General features: G+C 44.0%; 1 protein-coding gene across 1 annotated transcript in view; it reads left to right on the forward strand.

Moving 5' to 3' along the window:
• ano9b (anoctamin 9b) overlaps nucleotides 1–19,684 on the forward strand; it is a 175,497-nt gene that overhangs the window by 141,546 nt on the left and 14,267 nt on the right. The window contains exons 17-21 of the mRNA XM_086008500.1: nucleotides 7,999–8,096; nucleotides 10,099–10,232; nucleotides 11,624–11,776; nucleotides 15,223–15,370; nucleotides 15,971–16,090. Of these exons, the coding sequence (XP_085864626.1) occupies nucleotides 7,999–8,096; nucleotides 10,099–10,232; nucleotides 11,624–11,776; nucleotides 15,223–15,370; nucleotides 15,971–16,090 (653 nt within the window). The remainder of the gene's footprint in view (nucleotides 1–7,998; nucleotides 8,097–10,098; nucleotides 10,233–11,623; nucleotides 11,777–15,222; nucleotides 15,371–15,970; nucleotides 16,091–19,684) is intronic.

A 19,684-nucleotide genomic window follows, 5' to 3' on the forward strand; every position in this document is an offset into this window, starting at 1 on the left:
GGCATAGCGGCAGACTGCTCTATCATGAGTAAGAACACAAGTGAGAGTAAGTTTAAACAAATACCACTTACAAAGAGTACAGTAGAGTTTAAAAACCTACTCTGGAGAAATCCTAGAGATATGTGGACAAAGGGAATGTACAGTTCAACACAATGGCCAGTCAGTAAAGCTGCCTATTATCGTAGCGAGCTACAACAGGCCAACCCTCATGGGCAAAGACTGGTTGAGAAAGTTAAAACTAGACTGGAAAAACATCTTCAGTGTAGATGCTTCAAAGAAGCGACTTGACACAATGCTGAAGAAGTACGGAAGCATGTTCACAGGCAGTTATGAGGGCATCACATGGTATGACGCGCATATCCGCATAGAGTCCAATGCAAAGCCTGTCTATTGTAAGGCAAGGTCGGTCCCCTATGCGTTGAAAAGTCAGGTAGAGGAAGAGCTAGCGAAGCTCAGAGAGAATGGAGTGCTAGTAAAAACTGATGAAAGTGAATGGGCTACCTCGATTGTGGTAATGCCCAAAGCAGACAAAACTGTATGTTTGTCCGGTGACTACAAAGTTACTATCAACCAAGCAGTTGACGATGAGCAGTACTCGTTACCTACATCGCAAGATTTGTATGGAGCACTCTCTGGGTCAAAGGTTTTCTCCAAGCTTGACCTGTTGCACGCTTACGCTCAGCTGAATATTGACAAAGAGAGTCAACAGTATCTCACCATCAACACACACAAGGGTCTGTACTCGTACACCAAGATGCTGTATGGTGTAAAGACCTCCCCAAAAATCTTCCGGGCTACGATGGATAAGATTGTACAAGGAGTTCCAAATTGCTTATGCTTAATCAAGACGATGCACTGTTCGCAACAAGCAGCGAGGAAGAAAATCTAGAAGTGTTAGATTTAGTGCTTCAAAGGTTGAATTCCCACAATGTCAAATTGAAAAGGAGCAAATGTGCTTTTGTGCAGCCCGAGGTATGTACCTTGGTCTGAAAGTTGATGCAAATGTTGCAACCAGTTAAGGAAACGGTTGATGCTGTCGTCAATGCTCCAAAGCCACAGAATGTGTCTGAGTTAAGATCTTTCCTTGAAATGGTCCAGTACTACGCACGTTTCTTACCTGAGTTAGCGACCATGTTAGCACCATTGCACGAGCTCCTCAATAAGGATGTCCAGTGGAAGGATGTTCTTGCCATGGAGGGAGTGCAGCGGAGATTCACCAGACTGATACCTGGGATGGCAGGAATGACGTATGAGGAGAGATTGGGTCGATTGGGCTTATACTCGCTGGAGTTTAGAAGAATGAGAGGGGATCTCATTGAAACTTATAAAATTCTAACAGGACTAGACAGACTAGATGCAGGAAGGATGTTCCCGATGGCGGGGGAGTCCAGAACCAGGGGTCACAGTCTAAAGATAAGGGGTAAGCCATTTAGGACAGAGATAAGGAGGAATTTCTTCACCCAGAGAGTGGTGAACCTGTGGAATTCTCTCCACAGAAGGCAGTTGAGGCCAATTCATTAAATATATTCAAGGAGGAGTTAGATATATTTCTTAAGGCTAAAGGGATCAAGGGATATGGGGAGAAGGCAGGGACAGGGTACTGAGTTTGGATGATCAGCCATGATCTCATTGAATGGCGGAGCAGGCTCGAGGGGCCGAATGGCCTACTCCTGCTCCTATCTTCTATGTTTCTATGTTAAGTGGACAAAAGCGCAACAGGAAACTTACGACACTTGTAAGAGGTCTCTCTAGCGATGCTGTACTTAGAAACATAGAAGATGTTTCTAGAAACATAGAACTTAAGCTCACGGTCTGTGTCGTAGTGCACAAGTTAGCGTGTGATGCTTCCAGTTACGGTGTGGGAGCTCTCATAAGCCACGTAATGGATGACGGCCAAGAGAAACCAATTGCATTCGCATTGCGAACCTTCACAGAGAGCGAAAGAAACCTCACGCAAGTTGAAAAGGAAGCACTCGCCATAGTGTTTGGAATCAAGAAATTCCAACAGTTCCTGATCGGCAGAAAATTTACCCTGATAACTGTAGTGTATGTGCTTTAAGTCAGAACTACTTTTTACAGCTCCTGTATACTGTAGTACCGGCAGTGACCACACCGGTATATAAGCTGTGCGCATGCCGCTGTACCCCAGTCTAGAGATGACCCTCCTCCAGTAAAGACCTGTTATTTGTTTATGTACAGCATCCGTGTAATTATTTATCCACTGAACCACGGATCTAACAGTGGCGACGAGTGTTGATGCGAATCTACCTGCAACATAAAAAAAAAGTAAAGTCCAGGAATGCGGGCGTCGACCGCGAGCAACTGCCCAGCAGTCAGGCAGAGATCCAACTTCGCTGGGGAGGCTGTGAAGAGCCGGGCTTGGTTCACCAGCCACAACGAGCAGTAAGAGACCGACAACAGGTCCAGAGCAGACCCTTCCCGAGCAGCGGCGGCTGGAGCCGACCGACGGCAGAGAGAGCCGGGCAGCGTCGACGGGGTAAGAAAGAGGGTGAAGAGAGCAGGGCGCAGCCGGGGGTTGATCACCGAGCGGCGTCGAGGACAAATACTGCAAACCGGAGAGAGAGAGGGTAAGAAGCAGCCAGGTTCTAGACTGAGCGGCGTCGACAAATATCAAGGGAAGAACGCACAGAGCACAGCCAGGGATCACGGGCTGATCAGGGTCCGCGGGGCGAAGCAAGGGGAGATGCCACTGAGCCACGGAGAAGCAGGGAGAGCGCGGGAGGCGCCATTGAGCCGCGGAGAAGCAGGGAGAGCGCGGGAGGCGCCATTGAGCCGCGGAGAAGGAAGAGCGCGGGAGATGCCATTTTGCGAAGCCGCAGCGGAGAAGACGGGCGAGCGCGGGAAGGAAGGAAAGCACGGGAGACGCCATTTTGTGCCAGCGGAGAAGCAGGGGAAGCGCGGGAGGTGCCATTGGGGATAGTTAACGCACAACCAAGGATGCCGAGAGTGGCAGTATCTCTACATTCGACAATGAAGTCGAAGATTGGGCGACATATGTGGAACGTATTGAGGTGTACTGCAGGGCGAATAAAGTGCCAGATGCTAATAAAGCACTGGTTCTGTTAAATTCCATGGGTGCAAAAACTTATGGGTTACTGCGAAATCTAATAACCCCAGAGAAGCCAGTAAACAAGAATTTTGAAAGCATAGTAGAAATCCTACAGGACCACTTAAACCCCACACCGCTGCTGATAGCAGAACGATTTAAGTTCCATAAAAGGAACCAACACAAAGACGAAAGCAATGCTGAATACCTAACGGAACTGCGCAAGCTATCGAAATACTGCCAGTTTGGAGCGGGACTAGCAGACACGTTAAGGGACAAGTTTGTGTGTGGGCTACAAAGTGAAGGAACCCAGAAACAGCTTCTATCAGAAAAGGACCTTACGTTGGACAAAGTTTTCAATATGGCAGTATCACACGAAGCAGCCGCAAGGGGCGCTGCAGAGATACAACGGAGACCGCAAGAATATGGCACCAACGAAATGACCTATGGAACAGGGAAGTGCTATCGCTGCGGCAGAGCAACACATGACCAGAAAGATTGTTGGTTCAAGGACCAAGTGTGCAGACAGTGTGGGAAAGCAGGACACATAGCAAGAGTCTGCAGGTCTGGGAAGAAAACCAACAGTAAGAAATCTCCACAGAAGTACAAAAAGGTACACCAGGTGATGGACAGTGGTTCAGACGAACAGAAAAGTGACACAGACTCCGGAAGCAAGGAGCTGGGTTGTCTGAAACTACATAATGTAACCGAAATGGAGGATCACCAGACTATCTGGGTTACACTCAAGATAGACGGAGTCCAAGTGGAAATGGAATTGGACACAGGGTCAGCTCTAACAGTCATAAATCAAAGAGACTACAAGCGGCTATTTTCACACATACCCTTGAAAGCTACAGAGATTGTCTTGAAGACGTATATGGGGCAAAAAGTCTACCCCAAAGGAAAAATAAGGGTGAAAGTGACATATAAAGGTCAGGAAATACCTAAAATGGATATATATGTATTGCCAAATGGAGGACCACCACTGCTAGGACGTGAATGGATCCGGAAGATACATTTAGATTGGCATTCCATACAGGCACTGAAGGTGGAGGCCAAAAAGGATGACGACGTCACACCTGGACGACTGTCAAAAATGCTAACTGACGCAAAAGAAGTGTTCCAGGAGGGACTAGGAACACTAAAAGGAATAACAGCAACAATTAAAATAGAGGATAATGCAAGCCCAAAGTTTCTGAAGGCCAGACCAGTGCCTTATGCGATCAGACCAGCGGTTGAAGCAGAGCTGGAAGGGTTGGACCGTTCAGGAGTACTGTCCAAAGTGGACTGGAGCGAGTGGGCTACACCCATCGTTCCTGTAATGAAGAGGTCGTTGAGTAATACGCCTGGGGAACCAAAGAAGGTCCGCATCTGTGGGGATTTTAAGGTGACAGTGAACCCAGTCCTTCACACGGTGCAATATCCGCGTCCACGAATTGAGGATATTTTCGCCTCGCTATCTGGTGGTAAACGCTTCACCAAAATTGATCTAGCCCAGGCGTACTTGCAAATGGAGGTAGAAGAAGCTTCGAAACATTACCTTACGATCAACACCCATAAAGGTCTCTATCAATACAACCGGCTGGTGTTTGGAGTAGCCTCGGCTCCGGCTATCTGGCAAAGGGCGATGGATCAGGTCATGCAAGGGAATCCAGGGACCCAGTGTTATTTGGACGACATCTTGGTCACGGGCGAAAATGACGGTGATCACCTCGCTAACTTGGAGAAGGTGCTCGCCAGATTAAAGGAATATGGGCTACGAGCTAATCGCCACAAGTGCGAGTTTTTCCAGAAACAGATCTCGTATTACGGCCACGTCATCGATGAAGAGGGGTTACACAAGTCCCCTGACAAGATTGAGGCAGTAGTCAAGGCTCCAGCACCGGAAAATGTGTCACAACTGAGGTCGTTCCTCGGGCTGGTAAACTATTACCACAAGTTCTTACCAAATTTGTCTACGGTATTACACCCGCTGAACACCCTACCGCAAACAGTGGTACCATGGAAGTGGGATGACGAATGTAGACGAGCTTTCCAGAAGTGTAAAGAATTGATCACATCAAAAGAGGTGTTGGCCCATTTCAACCCAGCACTACCAATTCCTTTGGCATGTGATGCATCACCCTACGGCATTGGAGCGGTGCTGTCACACAAATTCCCAGACGGGTTGGAGAGGCCAGTAGCCTTTGCGTCTCGGTCACTAACCTCAGCCGAGTACAACTACGCCCAGATTGACAGGGAGGCCCTCAGCCTAGTGTGGGGAGTAAAAAAATTCAACCATTATCTGCATGGGCAGAAGTTCACCTTGCTGACTGACCACCAACCACTTGTCTCCATCTTTAATCCTAAGAAGGGCGTGCCAGTAATGATTGCACAGCGGTTACAAAGATGGTCCCTGTTTCTAGGGGCGAATCAATATGAAATAGAATATAAAGGCATGAAACAGCATGGAAACGCTGATGGGCTATCGCGCCTGCCACTGCCTACGGTGGAGGAAGCACCAGCAGTGGACCCTATCGAGATATTTTATTCGTCGATAATTGAACGGTTGCCAGTAACAAACGCGGATATAGAGGAGACCCGCAATGATCCGACGCTGTCACGGGTATATGAATTGACGGTGAGGGGATGGCCAACACATGGCGACTCACTGTTGCCAGCATTCTCATCCAGAAGAGAACAGCTGTCAGTATGCCAGGGAACAGTGATGTGTGGATCCAGAGTGGTGATTCCACCCAAGTTAAGGGAGAGAGTGCTAAAGGAGCTACATGAAGGTCATCGGGGGGGGGGAGTGAAAATGAAAAGCCTTGCTAGGGCTTATGTGTGGTGGCCGGGAATCGATCAACAAATCGAAGACCTAACTAAGAGCTGCTTAGGATGCCAGAAGGTCCAAAATGCACCACCACATGCCCCTCTACACCCATGGGAGTGGCCCTCCTCTCCATGGCAACGGGTGCACATTGATTTCGCTGGTCCATTCATTGACTCAATGTTAATAGCAGTGGATGCTCATTCAAAGTGGCCTGAGGTGATAAAGATGTCTTCAACCACTACAGAGAAAACGATTGCAATCCTACGGACCATATTTGCCAGAAACGGTTTGCCAGAGCAGATCTGCTGTGATAATGGACCACAGTTTGTGTCCGACGAGTTCCAAAAATTCATGAAAAGGAATGGGGTAAGGCATTACATATCCGCCCCGAATCATCCAGCCACCAATGGATTGGCTGAGAGGTTCGTACAAACCTTTAAGACGGCGATAAAGGCCATGTGCGACGAGGAAATTCCACTACAGCATAAGATGGACAATTTCCTATTAGCCTACCGAAACGCGACACATGCAGTTACCAACCAGACCCCGGCCATGATGTTCTTTAACCGAAGGTTGAGATCTCGTCTGGACTTACTCAGACCAAATGTGCGAAGAAATGTTGAGGACAAACAATTCCAGCACATCAACGAGAAGCCGACAAGGAGCTTCAATGTAGGGCAACCAGTCTTGGCCCGTGACTATCGAACAGAGAAATGGCAACCCGGAACGATATGTACAAGGCAGGGGCCATTAATGTACACAGTGGATGTCGGGGAGAACATTGTGAGACGCCACGTCGATCAGATCTTAGCGTCACAGGAAGGCGTCAACCCCATGTCTCGAGTACCTGGGGATGAACCCGACATACCGGTAGCATCTACTTCAGACCCAATAGCAGTGGAACCCGATGAACTACCCGATGAAAAGGGGTCAGAATCGCCTCTGCACCAAGAACAAGAACCTCCAGAAAGGCGCTATCCCGAAAGGGTCAGGAAGCCGCCCCAAAGACTGAATCTATAAATGGACTTTTGTTATTGAATGTACATGTAAAAATGTAATTGCTATTTGAATATTAAGGGGGTATTATTAATCTAAAAAGGGAGGAATTGTAGTGTATGTGCTTTAAGTCAGAACTACTTTTTACAGCTCCTGTATACTGTAGTACCGGCAGTGACCGGTATATAAGCTGTGCGCATGCCGCTGTACCCCAGTCTAGAGATGACCCTCTTCCAGTAAAGACCTGTTATTTGTTTATGTACAGCATCCGTGTAATTATTTATCCACTGAACCACGGATCTAACAATAACCAATTACAAACTGCTCCTAGCAATATTGGGGCCCAAATCTGCCATCCCTGCAATGGCTGCATGAAGAATGCAACGTTGGGCAGTGTTATTGTCACAATATGACTACACGATTGAATATCGCACTTCAAAGCAAAACGCAATCACAGATGCCTTGTTCAGGATGCCACATGAAGACTCATGTATTGGGAGTGACGGTGAGATTTTCATGTTAGGTGCAGTTGACAAAGACTTTCCCGTGAATACAACTGAGATTGCAGATGAGACTCAAAAGGACTCAGTTCAGACTTCAGAAACTGAAGTACCAGGTTCAAAAAAAGTCTGAGATAGAAACAGGATTATCTTTTGAGTTCGGAACCAAAACAAAACAGCCCGAAAATTGGTTCAACACCAAAACCGTCTGTCAGGAGATCAGGAAGGTGCCGCAAACCTGTGATTCAACTAGATTTGTAGTTCATTTGTAGGATTTGTAGTTCACTTCAAAGAAAAAAAATGCCAGCAGTTTTTGTTACGTGATGCATGTAATGCTGGGAAAGGTGGGACCATAGTTTGGTTGTATTTGAGAGGGGAATGCATATTTTTTTTTAAGGGGGAAAGCAGTGTAATGTATTATCACATGGTTTGTCACGTGGTTTAGTATGAGCATGCTCAGTTCGCTCTGGCCTAGTAAAGCAAGCACATGGACTAGCAAATCATCGTGTCTCTGTCCTTCATTTGTTCTACCCACATATATTACAATAATAGTCCCTCATTGCCTTTGCACACAACCCCATGAATGGAGAGATAGCTGATGTCTGTGTTCTTTTCCTTTCTAGTGCCATCCAAGTGGCTGCATGACAGACCTCTTCATCCAAATGACCGTTGTTATGATACTGAAACAAATGCTGAGCAGTTGTGTGCAGTATGCTGTCCCGTAAGTTAGCTTTCACCAGAAGTAAATCTATTTGTAACGTACGGACCACAGTATATGTTATATACAGGATAGCAATTGCACCCAATTGTACAGTGTCCTGAAATTCTGTGCCATTGGGCATCTAGCCCTACAGTATATTGGCCCAGAAATTAGGGTCGGGGGCTTCCCGCAAGCCCCCGATCTGCACTTACCTTGCGTGCCGGCAGTTGAGCTGTAGGGCCCCGTGGAATTCTGCTCCGGGGCCTGGCCCAGCTGCCGGCGCGCTGTGCTTGCGTGTCCCAGGGGCGTAGTTAGTGCAATGCGTCCCCTGGGATCACGTGGGTCATGGGCAGCCAATCGGCACAGGGAAAAGCCCATTCATAAGTAGTGACAGGAAGACCTGTCAAAACTTATAAATACTACGGCCCCAAAATAGTAGTAAACCTTCAAATAAATTTTTAAAAATCATCACACTTTTTAAATAAACTATAAATGACATTAAATAACTATTTTAAACAATAATTGAAATTTTTGAAAAAAATAATTTTATATTCTAACGGGGCTAAAAATAAACTTACCTTGCTTTAAAGTATTTAAAAATAATAAACCTGTGGGAAAAATATTTTAATTTTAATTAATTGACCACTTACCTTTTAAAATGCAGGCCTTATGCCTGGTTTTTACATTTCTAAAATCTAAAGACTTACCCACTCACGGAAAAACCTGTAAAAAAAACATAAGTTCAAAGCGCACACGCAGACTTCCCCGCGCACGCGTTTGACCTCTGAACCCCTTCGTTCAGAGGAACAGAAGTGCCGGTTTCCCACGCATGCGCAGTGCATGCAAGAAACCGGCACTTCCATCGGGCCCACGCGTGAGTACCCCATGCGTACTCACCCGTGGAGACCCGAATTTCTGGGCCATTATATCGTGACATCCTACATCATTGGGTGCCAGTTATGTAACAATACTTGCATTTATATAGTACCTTATCATGTTGCTTCAGAAAGTTAGTTATTTTTAAGTGCAGCATTATGTCGGCACAAAGCTTATATTCTGACACCATGTGCCTTTGATCGTTTAGTAGTATAATAGGTTCCATTGGGTTCCATTGAGACTTGGTTATCTTCTGACAATCTGTGCCATTGGTGGCTTAGCTGTACAAAAATTTGCCCCCTTCCTCCAATTTCCCACACATCGAGGCTGATTTCCATTCACGCTGTTTGCAGAAGTGATGAAAAGGTTAACGTGTCCTCCCATCCACACAACTCTCATACAACTAACAGCAGCCAATTATACATTTTTGTTAGCGAAAGCCTGACACCAGACAGGTTGACTGCTCTTGGATGAAAATGAGAAAATTATGGATTGAAGTTGTAAATAATCGAAAGGACTGTGGACTTTTGATACGTCATGCTACCAGAAGAAATTTTTAACTTTGCTATTATTCCTGCATGAAAGCAATGAGAATAATGTTTGAATGTGGAATAATGGTGGCTTTAACTTTTCTTTATTTGGTATTAGATTTGAATGACTTTGTACAAAATCCATCACATCCAAAAATCAGTGGGCAGCAAATGTCAATCCTCCTTAAAATTTCCAATATTGTGATAAATTTTATGCTCATCAAGGCGAAGACTATGGGAGAATGAAGACTTTCCCATTTTGGACACTGAGTGTCAAGGTTAAGCACTCCCAGGTCAGTACAACAGGGGTTAGATGCAGAGTAAAGTTCCCTCTAGACTTCCTATCCATGTACCTAAACACTAACCATCACACCTGCCATTTATGGTCTCCGAGTGAGATTGTCAATTCATTGACTTTGTTTTGAATCATGGGCAGTTTTTTTGCTCTGGACCCATCTCCACTAAGAATTAAGTAGATTCCGACACGGACTCATTTCACATAGGACCCATAGGATTGTGTCAGAAATACCAATTGCACTTGCTCAGAAATCACACCTTGATATTAAATGTGACTGACGTCATTTTCCTATTTAATTTTAATTATTAATGCTTTACAGATCCCTGAAACATCAATGGAAAGAATATCGCAAAAAGTTCCCGAAGGATGATGTGACAATAAATAATTGGATCAAAAACTACAACCTGAACAGTGTTGACTCCTTTAGTTTATTCAATGAGTTTTTAGAAATGGGTATGTCTCTTGTTATACATAAACACATTCCCTTGTTCACGATAACCTCCCATTCACCCCATGTACTTTAATGAGTTCTCTCCCCAAACTGTAATCTGGAACTCAAGTCATTCACTCACTCAGCGTATTACCCTAAATGCCCAAAATAGATTTTAATTTTACATATTTCTTGATACTATGCTACTATTTTTAAAAATAATAAATGTTAATATGATTGTATGAATTGGTTTTACCAATATTCACAAGAAACATGGGTGTGAAAATTGTGTACATACAGAAAAAAACAGGAACGGTAAAATGTGTTTGCGCATGTAGAACATAAGGATATAGATTTACTTAAATAGCAGCTGTTATGGAGAGGAAGGAACAGAGCAAGTTATAAATGAGAATAGGTTTTGGATTAGATCCTGAAAAGACTGGCTTTTGCTGAGTATAGTTCCACAGGAATTGGCAGCCCTTTGGTATCTCTTCCAAGTGGCCATGTAAAGGCAGCAGTGAAAAAGGCAAAAACAAATGTTGGGGTGTACAAGGAGATCCACAAAATAAAGTTGAAGGGAGTGACGCTGACGCTCTATAGAACATTAGAGAGCACACATGTGGAGCACTGTGTGCAGCGGTGGCCACCATATACTTAACAAAAGATGCAGAAGCAGTGGAAAGGATTGAGAGAAGCCAACAAGGAAAATTCCAGGTTTTAGATTATTGAGCTTTGAATGGAAGTGGAGGAATCTGAATCTATTCTCATTCAAGAAAAGATAGTAAAGGCATGATTCAAGTTTTTAAAGAAACAAAAAACTGATATTGTGGATGTGGCATTATTTTGTGCAAAGCCAGAAAAGAAGAATCAGAGGTCACGATTCTGAATTGGAAAGGCCACAAGCTAAACTCAGCATACTGAAAAGCAGACTGACGCCTGGTGCACTAGACTGTTGAAGGATTCAAGAGGGGATTGAATCAATTCCTGATATAGCAGAGATATGGGTTTAGGGCTAGTGAAGGAAAAATGAAACAGCCAGAGCTTCCAATCACTATCTAATGATCGCTGCTAGAAAGAGGATGTTGAGTAATGCCAGGATTAAGCTTGACTGTGATGCCCTTGTTGTAGAATAGCCTATTAATGCTCAATGTTTGAGTTGATGTATGGAGAATGGATCCTTGAGTGAGGTATTGAAGGGTTTCTAGTGCCCATGGAACTGTACTGCAGCAATGTTCTGGGGAGATAGTTATAGGAATGGAGGTCAGATCTGAATATGTGGAAACACAGGATTAAAACTGCAATATAAAATATCAACTGAAAGTCCAAGCCACCAGGCTCAATATTCCTTCATTCAGTGCAGGCATTTATTTGAGTAGTTGTCATGGCTATGTTATCAGTATCTTTTTCTTTTCAGCAATTCAGTACAGTTTCACCACAATATTCGTTGCAGCCTTCCCACTGGCTCCACTACTGGCGCTCGTGAATAATCTATTTGAAATTCGACTGGATGCCAGAAAGATGCTTCTGCTTCAGAGACGGCTAATACCACGAAAAGCAATAGATATTGGTACGGCTCCAACCAACAATCTTCATTTTGCTGTGTGGGATCGAGGGAAGTATATTCAGGTGTATGCATGACAAGGTACAGCATATACAAGCCAGAGAGAGGAGTTTGAGATGAAAAGCATTAGTACACAATGTGCTTTATTATCAGTGATGCATATTACCTGTCTTGTGGTCAGGTGCCCTATCTGATCACCGCCCCCCCCCACACTTCAATAGCCCCAAACCTCTATCAGTTTAGTGGCAGAGTGGAAAATCGACCAAGGAGGAGCAGTTCCACTGACTCCTAGCACACAATTTACATCGGCATTTCTGGGACTTTCTGTCAGAAGTCATAGCGAACGTTCAATATGCCTATTCAATATTAGTATCCATAATAGAGGAGTGATATCATATGTCACACATTACTGCCAAGGCAACTGGATACAAGTAAAAACAGAAAATGCTGGAAATACTCAGCAGGTCAGGCAGCATCTGTGGAGCGAGAAACTGAGTTAACGTTTCAGGTCGATGACCTTTAGTTTCTCTCCCCACAGATGCCTGACCTGCTGAGTATTTCCAGCATTTTCTGTTTTTATTTCAGATTTCCAGCATCCACAGTATTTTGCTTTTGTACTGGATGCAAGTATGTTTCTAAGGGCAGTTGCAAATCCCTTTAAAGTTTAAATCCCTCCCTCCAGAAGTGGAATTGATTGCAGATCCTGAAATTTTAAGTTTAGGCCAAAGATTTAATTTATTGCTGTCAGTGAGAGTTCCTTGACCTCATAGCTTGGCTGCTCAAATGTTAAGTATGTCTTACTGGCACATTTGTAGTCACAGACTGAGTATGGCATGCAACTTGATTCAATTTAGTAGTCTTGGATGCTGTTCTAAAAAGTATGGCGAGATTGAGGCTAGGGCTTAGAGAGTGAGATGGTATATAAAGCTTTGTAAAAATATCAATAATGATTTCATCTTTTTTAGAGCTTTTAAAAAAAACCAGTTTGGTCTGTTCCTCAACACACACTATATAAAGCAAGGCATTCAACCTATTATTTTCAGATATGTTATCTCTATTTTTTCCACCATCGATTAGTTGAGGGAGGTTCTTAACAACCGAGACATTCTTGGTGTTATGATCTGCCTTACATCTTCTGCCCCATGATCCAGATACAAGTTCCCTGACCTCATGTTCTAGGATGGAGTTCCCTGGCAGTGTGGTCAAGATCCAGTTGTCTGGCCTGTGGTCCAGGTTCAAGGTTAATTGTTTCATTACATGATCACCTCATCTAACCTTGTAATGATCAGTAACATGTCATTCTAGAATGGTACACTAGGTGGAGCTGTATGTTTAGTAGCGGGCTACCCACGAGGCACTAGTCAAGATGGATACTGTATACAAGTCCACATGGCTGAATAAATGACTAGCACAAGCTAGCTGTTCATGATAAAAACGTCTATTTATTTATGTCAGGGAACGTCTGTTGAGAGAAACCGAACTAACATTGGAGGATGCTGTGAAAATATGCCATGCCAGTGAGCTAGCTCAGCAGCACGCAAAGACTTTCAGTGAAATTAATAATTGTGTGACTGTAGTGAGTGACAGTGCAGCTGTCGGTGCTGTGTCCTGCAAGGGGAAGAAACGTGGACAGAACAGGAATGCAAAGCAATCGGAGGATGGAACTTTCAATTGTAAACGCTGTGGTTACCAGCACCAGTCAAGACAATGCCCAGCGTTTGGGAAAATGTGCACAAAGTGTAATGGAAAGAATCACTTTGCCAGACAATGCTTTTCAAAAGTAAAAACAAAGAAAGAACATAAAGTTAATGCAGTAAAAGAGGACACTGATTTAAGTGAGACATTTTTTGTAGGAATGGTGTCATGTGACAATATAGAAAAGGATACAGAAAATGTGCAGCCCTCAGGAATGGACAATGCTGAACATAAAGTTAATGCAGTAAAAGAGGACAAATGGATTATGCCATTGCAGGTAAATGGAGCATTAGTTACACTGAAACTAGACACTGGGGCAAAAGCAAACTTAATCAGTATGAGTGACATAAAAAATATGAAAGAAAAGCCCAAAATACAGAAAAAGTCAGTACTACTGAAGAACTATAATGGACAGAAAATAGATAGCTTAGGTGTATGCACACTTAAAGTGACAATCAAAGACAAAGTGCATCATCTCATGTTTTCTGTTGTGGCTGAAGGACTTGATTCACTACTAGGTGACAAAGCTTGTGAGGACTTAGAACTGGTCAAGAGAGTCTACCGTATAAACTGTGCCATAAGCAAACCAGATGACTCAGTGGATTCTGTAGTGAGTAATTTCCAGGATGTGTTCAAAGGATTTGGTGTTCTACAATTCACTTACAAGATCCAGCTAAAGGAGGATGCTCAGCCAGTGGTACATGCTCCACGGAGAGTTCCAGCACCCCTGCGTGACCGGCTCAAGAAAGAACTAGACAGAATGACCACACTAGGAGTCATCAGGAAAGTCGAAGAGCCAACAGACTGGGTTAACTCCATGGTATGTGTAAAGAAAAAGAACAATGATCTAAGAGTATGCATGGATCCAAAGGACTTAAATGCAAACATACAACGTGAACACTACCAGATTCCCAAGCGAGAAGAAATCACCAGTGAAATGTCAGGTGCCAGATACTTCACAAAGTTCGATGCCTCACAAGGATTTTGGCAACTAAAATTGGATGAAGAGAGCACCAAATACTGTACCTTCAACACACCATTTGGCAGGTATTGTTTCCTCAGAATGCCTTTCGGGATAATATCTGCATCTGAAATCTTTCATAGAGCGATGGAACACATAATTGAAGGTCTGGAAGGAGTTCGGGTCTATGTTGATGACATCATCATCTGGGGCTCCACACTGAAAGAACACAATGAGAGACTGACTAAAGTGCTACAGAGCATACGCCGGAATGGACTGAAGCTCAACAAAGCCAAGTGTCAGTTTGGCGTCCAGGAAGTCACTTTCCTAGGAGATAATCTATCTGGTAATGGAATAGAGCCAGATATGGAAAAAGTAAACGCCATACTCAACATGCCCCGACCCACTGACAAAAAAGGAGTGCTACGCATCATGGGGATGATAAACTTCATTGGAAAGTTCATTCCTAACTTGTCAGCCAAGACAGCCTGTCTGCGAGACCCGCTACTAAACATACAGCTCCACCTAGTGTACCATTCTAGAATGACATGTTACTGATCATTACAAACCTGACAACAACTTGTGACCTCACTACTTGTGTGTGATACAGTCAAGCCCATCGTATGTAATCAGAATGGAATGCAGTTGCTCAATAGAAGCGAGGAACTTGGAAGTATATGCCAGCAGGAAAAAAACCTTCAAGAGGAGGGAAGAAAAGGGGAGAAATTGTACACATAAAACCTCAGCTCATTGAGCCTGTGGTAGCAAAACAATGACCCGCGTGTCTGTGTTCCAGGTATATGGGTGCGGGTGCTGGAGATAGTTGGCGTTCTAGCTGTCATTGGTAATGGGTTGGTGATCGCGATTACATCAGATTTTATCCCTCGATTGGTTTACAAGTATGGATATGGTCCATGTGCAGGTGGACGCAGTTCAAACGATAAGTGAGTACGAAACATGCATTATAGAAACTTTGGCAAATAGATTACAAAGTACAGCACAATCAGTTGTAAAGGCACAGAAATAAAGAGCATATTTATACACCTGTGTTGTACAGGGTTGAGGCTTTGTGCTGAGAGTACAGTATCATAAAATCGCCCATAACATGGGCCAGCACTAGGATTCAAACCCAATTTCTGATTGTCCAAACACACACGTGGTGGAATTAGGTACTCGTTGATACTAAAAGTGCATTCTCCCCTCCCGAGAACTTATTGGAAACCTATTCCTCTGACATCGAGTCACTCCTCCCACTGAAATGGATACAGTGGGAAATCCGAGGAAATCAGACAGTTTTGATGCGCAGTTGCCTTGACTGCAAGGAAAGAGTTGCCTGAGCAGTACATCCTTACCTCTCCATGAAACATGGATGCATCATTTTGAATGCATACATCATGTTGGATTGCGGCTCACAGATTTTTGGGGACAGAATGTCTAGGTGAATATATATTGCACTGATGCACAACATTGTCTGTGTCTGTGTGCTGATACCGCTTCGTTCAAATGCTAGCTATACTGTTGACCTATGTTTGTTTACCTTTCAGCTGTTTGACTGGGTACGTTAATAGCAGCCTCTCTGTGTTCTACGTGACAAACTTTGAGAACAGAACGCTTCTGAAGGACAATGGGTCACAGTCACTGGGATTCCAAGTAACCTACTGCAGGTATAATATTGCCAGGTCTTTTTATCCCTGTGTATACCAATATCCATTAGGTTTCTTGTCCTCATTTTACTAATAGAAAAAAAACAAAGAAAAATAGGAGCAGGAGTAGGCCATTCGGCCCTTCGAGCCTGCTCCGCCATTCAATATGATCATGGCTGATCCTCTATCTCAATACCATATTCCCGCTCTCTCTCCATACCCCTTGACGCCTTTTGTGTCTAGAAATCTATCTCCTTCTTAAATATATTCAGTGACTTGGCCTCTACAGCCTTCTGTGGTCGAGAATTCCACAGGTTCACCACCCTCTGAGTGAAGAAATTTCTCATCTCAGTCCTAAATGTCCTACCTCGTATCCTGAGACTGTGACCCCTCGTTCTAGACCCCCCAGCCAGGGGAAACATCCTCCCTGCATCCAGTCTGTCTAGCCCTGTCAGAATTTTATACGTTTCAATGAGATCCCTTCTCATTCTTCTAAACTCTAGTGAATACAGGCCTAGTCGACCCAATCTCTCCTCATACGACAGTCCTGCCATCCCAGGAATCAGTCTGGTGAACCTTCGCTGCACTCCCTCTATGGCAAGTATATCCTTTCTTAGGTAAGGAGACCAAAACGGCACACAGTACTCCAGGTGTGGTCTCACCAAGGCCCTGTATAACTGTAGTAAGACATCCTTGCTCCTGTACTCAAATCCCCTTGCAATGAAGGTCAACATACCATTTGCCTTCCTAACTGCTTGCTGCACCTGCATGTTTGCTTTCAGTGACTGGTGTACAAGGACACCCAGGTCCCTTTGTACATCAACATTTCCCAATCTATCACGATTTAAATAATACTCTGCCTTTCTGTTTTTCCGACCGAAGTGGATAACTTCACATTTATCCAGGTTATACTGCATCTGCCATGTATTTCCCCACTCACTCAACTTGTCTAAATCGCCTTGAAGCCTCTTTGCATCCTCCTCACAACTCTCAATCCCAACTAGTTTTGTGTCATCAGCAAACTTGGAAATATTGCATTTGGTTCCCTCATCCAAATCATTGATATATATTGTGAATAGCCGGGGCCCAAGCACTGATCCCTGCGGTACCACACTAGTCACCACCTGCCACCCCGAAAAAGACCCATTTATTCCTACTCTGGTTCCTGTCTGTTAACTAATTTTCAATCCATGCCGGTATATTACCCCTAATCCCATGTGCTTTAATTTTGCACACTAACCTCTTATGTGAGACTTTATTAAAGGCCTTCTGAAAATCCAAATACACCACATACACTGGTTCTCCCTTATCTATTCTACCAGTTACATCCTCAAACAGGAATTCCCATTCATAAATCCATGTTGACTTTGTCTAATCCCATTGATATTTTCTAAGTGTCCTGTTATCATATCCTTTATAATAGACTCCCTACTACTGATGTTAGGATAACCGGTCTGTAGTTCCCTGTTTTCTCTCTCCCTCCTTTTTTAAATAGTGGGGTTACATTTGCCACCCTCCAATCTGCAGGAACAGTTCCATAATCTATAGAATTTTGGAAGACGACAACCAATGCATCCACTATTTCCATGGCAACCTCTTTTAGTACTCTGGATGCAGATTATCAGGCCCTGGGGATTTATCAGCTTTCAGTCCCATTAATTTCTCCAGCACTATTTTTTTACTAATACTAATTTCCTTTAATTCCTCCTTCTCACTAGACCCTTGGTTCCTCAGCATTTCTGGGAAGTTATTTGTGTCCTCTACTGTGAAGACAGAACAAAAGTATTTGTTTAATTGCTCAGCCATTTCCTTGTTCCCCATTATAAATTCTCCCGTTTCTGACTGTAAGGGACCTACATTTGTCTTCACTAATCTTTTTCTTTTTTCATACTTTCTCTTTACTAATCTCTTTCCTTCTCTTCTGAAACTACGGACTCATGATGAGGTATCGTTTCATGGCCCCAGACACCCTCCAGATACCTTGCCCATGTGGGCATCTTACATATGTAAGCATAAGCAAAGTGTTGGAGGGATTTGACTGCAGAATGCACAAAGCTAAGTCTCATCCTGTCCTCACTCAATATTCACACATTTGCACTTTGCAGCATGAGTAAATGCATAATGATCAGGAGCAAGAACCTTTGCTGAGCTCAATTAATGCAGCAAAGACCAGGGATCGAACCTGATACCTGCCTGGTCTGCGTGGCTTGGTTTCACAGTGCCTTTTAAGACTGAACCATCAGAACTAGTTTACTCTTCAATCCGTGAGTATCCTGTAAGATGAGGGAATATAGTTTGGTCAAATTCACAGATGATACTAAAGTCGGGGTGGGGGAAGCCAAGAAATTTAGAAAGACTGGAGGAAGGTATATTGTGGTGGTCCCCAGGGCTCGGTTCTAGGACCACTGCTTTTCTTGATATATATTAATGACTTGGATGTAAGTGTACAGGGCACAATTTCAAAATTTGCAGATGACACAAAACTTGGAAGTATAGTGAACAGTGAGGAGGATAGTGATAGACTTCAAGAGGACATAGACAGGCTGGTGGAATGGGCGGACACATGGCAGATGAAATTTAATGCAGAAAAGTGCGAAGTGATACATTTTGGTAGAAAGAATGAAGAGAGGACATATAAACTAAAGGGTACATAGAAACATAGAAGATAGGAGCAGTAGTAGGCCATTCGGCCCCTCGAGCCTGCTCCGCCATTCAATGCGATCATGGCTGATCATCCAAATTCAGTACCCAATGTTATGAATCTTATGATCCATGAAGAAAGACTCATGAAATAACACTGGACGGCCAGCTGGTGGCGCCGTCCAAGGAGTATAAATACTCAGGCGTGGGCCCAGCTTGCCCAGGACATTTTGTAAACAGGAACTAGTGAAAGATAACTAGAACTCCATGTTTTGAAACAAGTTGATTAAAGCCTTGCTTTATACTCAAACCAAGTGCATAGTGAGTTTTATTACGTCAATATGTCCCTGCTTTCTCCCCATATCCCTTGATTCCCCTTAGCCTTAAGAAATATATCTAACTCCTTCTTGAATATATTTAATGAATTGGCCTCAACTGTCATCTGTGGTACAGAATTCCACAGGTTCACCACTGGGTGAAGAAATTCCTCCTCATCTCAGTCCTAAATGGCTTACCCCTTATCCTTAGACTGTGACCCCTGGTTCTGAACTCCCCCGCCATCGGGAACAGCCTTCTTGCATCTAGTCTGTCTAGTCCTGTTAGAATTTTATAAGTTTCAATGAGATCCCCTCATTCTTCTAAACTCTAGTGAATATAAGCCTAATCGACCCACTCTCTCTTCATACAGTATTCCTGCCATCCCAGGTATCAGTCTGGTGACTCTTCCCTGCACTCCCTCCATGGCAAGAACATCCTACCTCAGATAAGGCGACCAAAACTGCACACAATACTCAAGGTGTGGTCTCACCAAGGCCCTGTACAACTGCAGCAAGACATCCTTGCTCCTGTACTTGAATCCCCTCGCTATGAAGGCCAGCATACCATTTGCCTTCTGAACCGCCTGCTGCACCTGCATGCTTACCTTCAGCGACTGGTGCACAAGGACACCCAGGTCTCGTTGCACTTCCCCTTTTC

The sequence above is a fragment of the Somniosus microcephalus genome, chromosome 15 (assembly GCF_052327205.1).
Source record: "Somniosus microcephalus isolate GS21.2 chromosome 15, FLI_Smic_1.0, whole genome shotgun sequence".
NCBI lineage: Eukaryota > Metazoa > Chordata > Chondrichthyes > Squaliformes > Somniosidae > Somniosus > Somniosus microcephalus.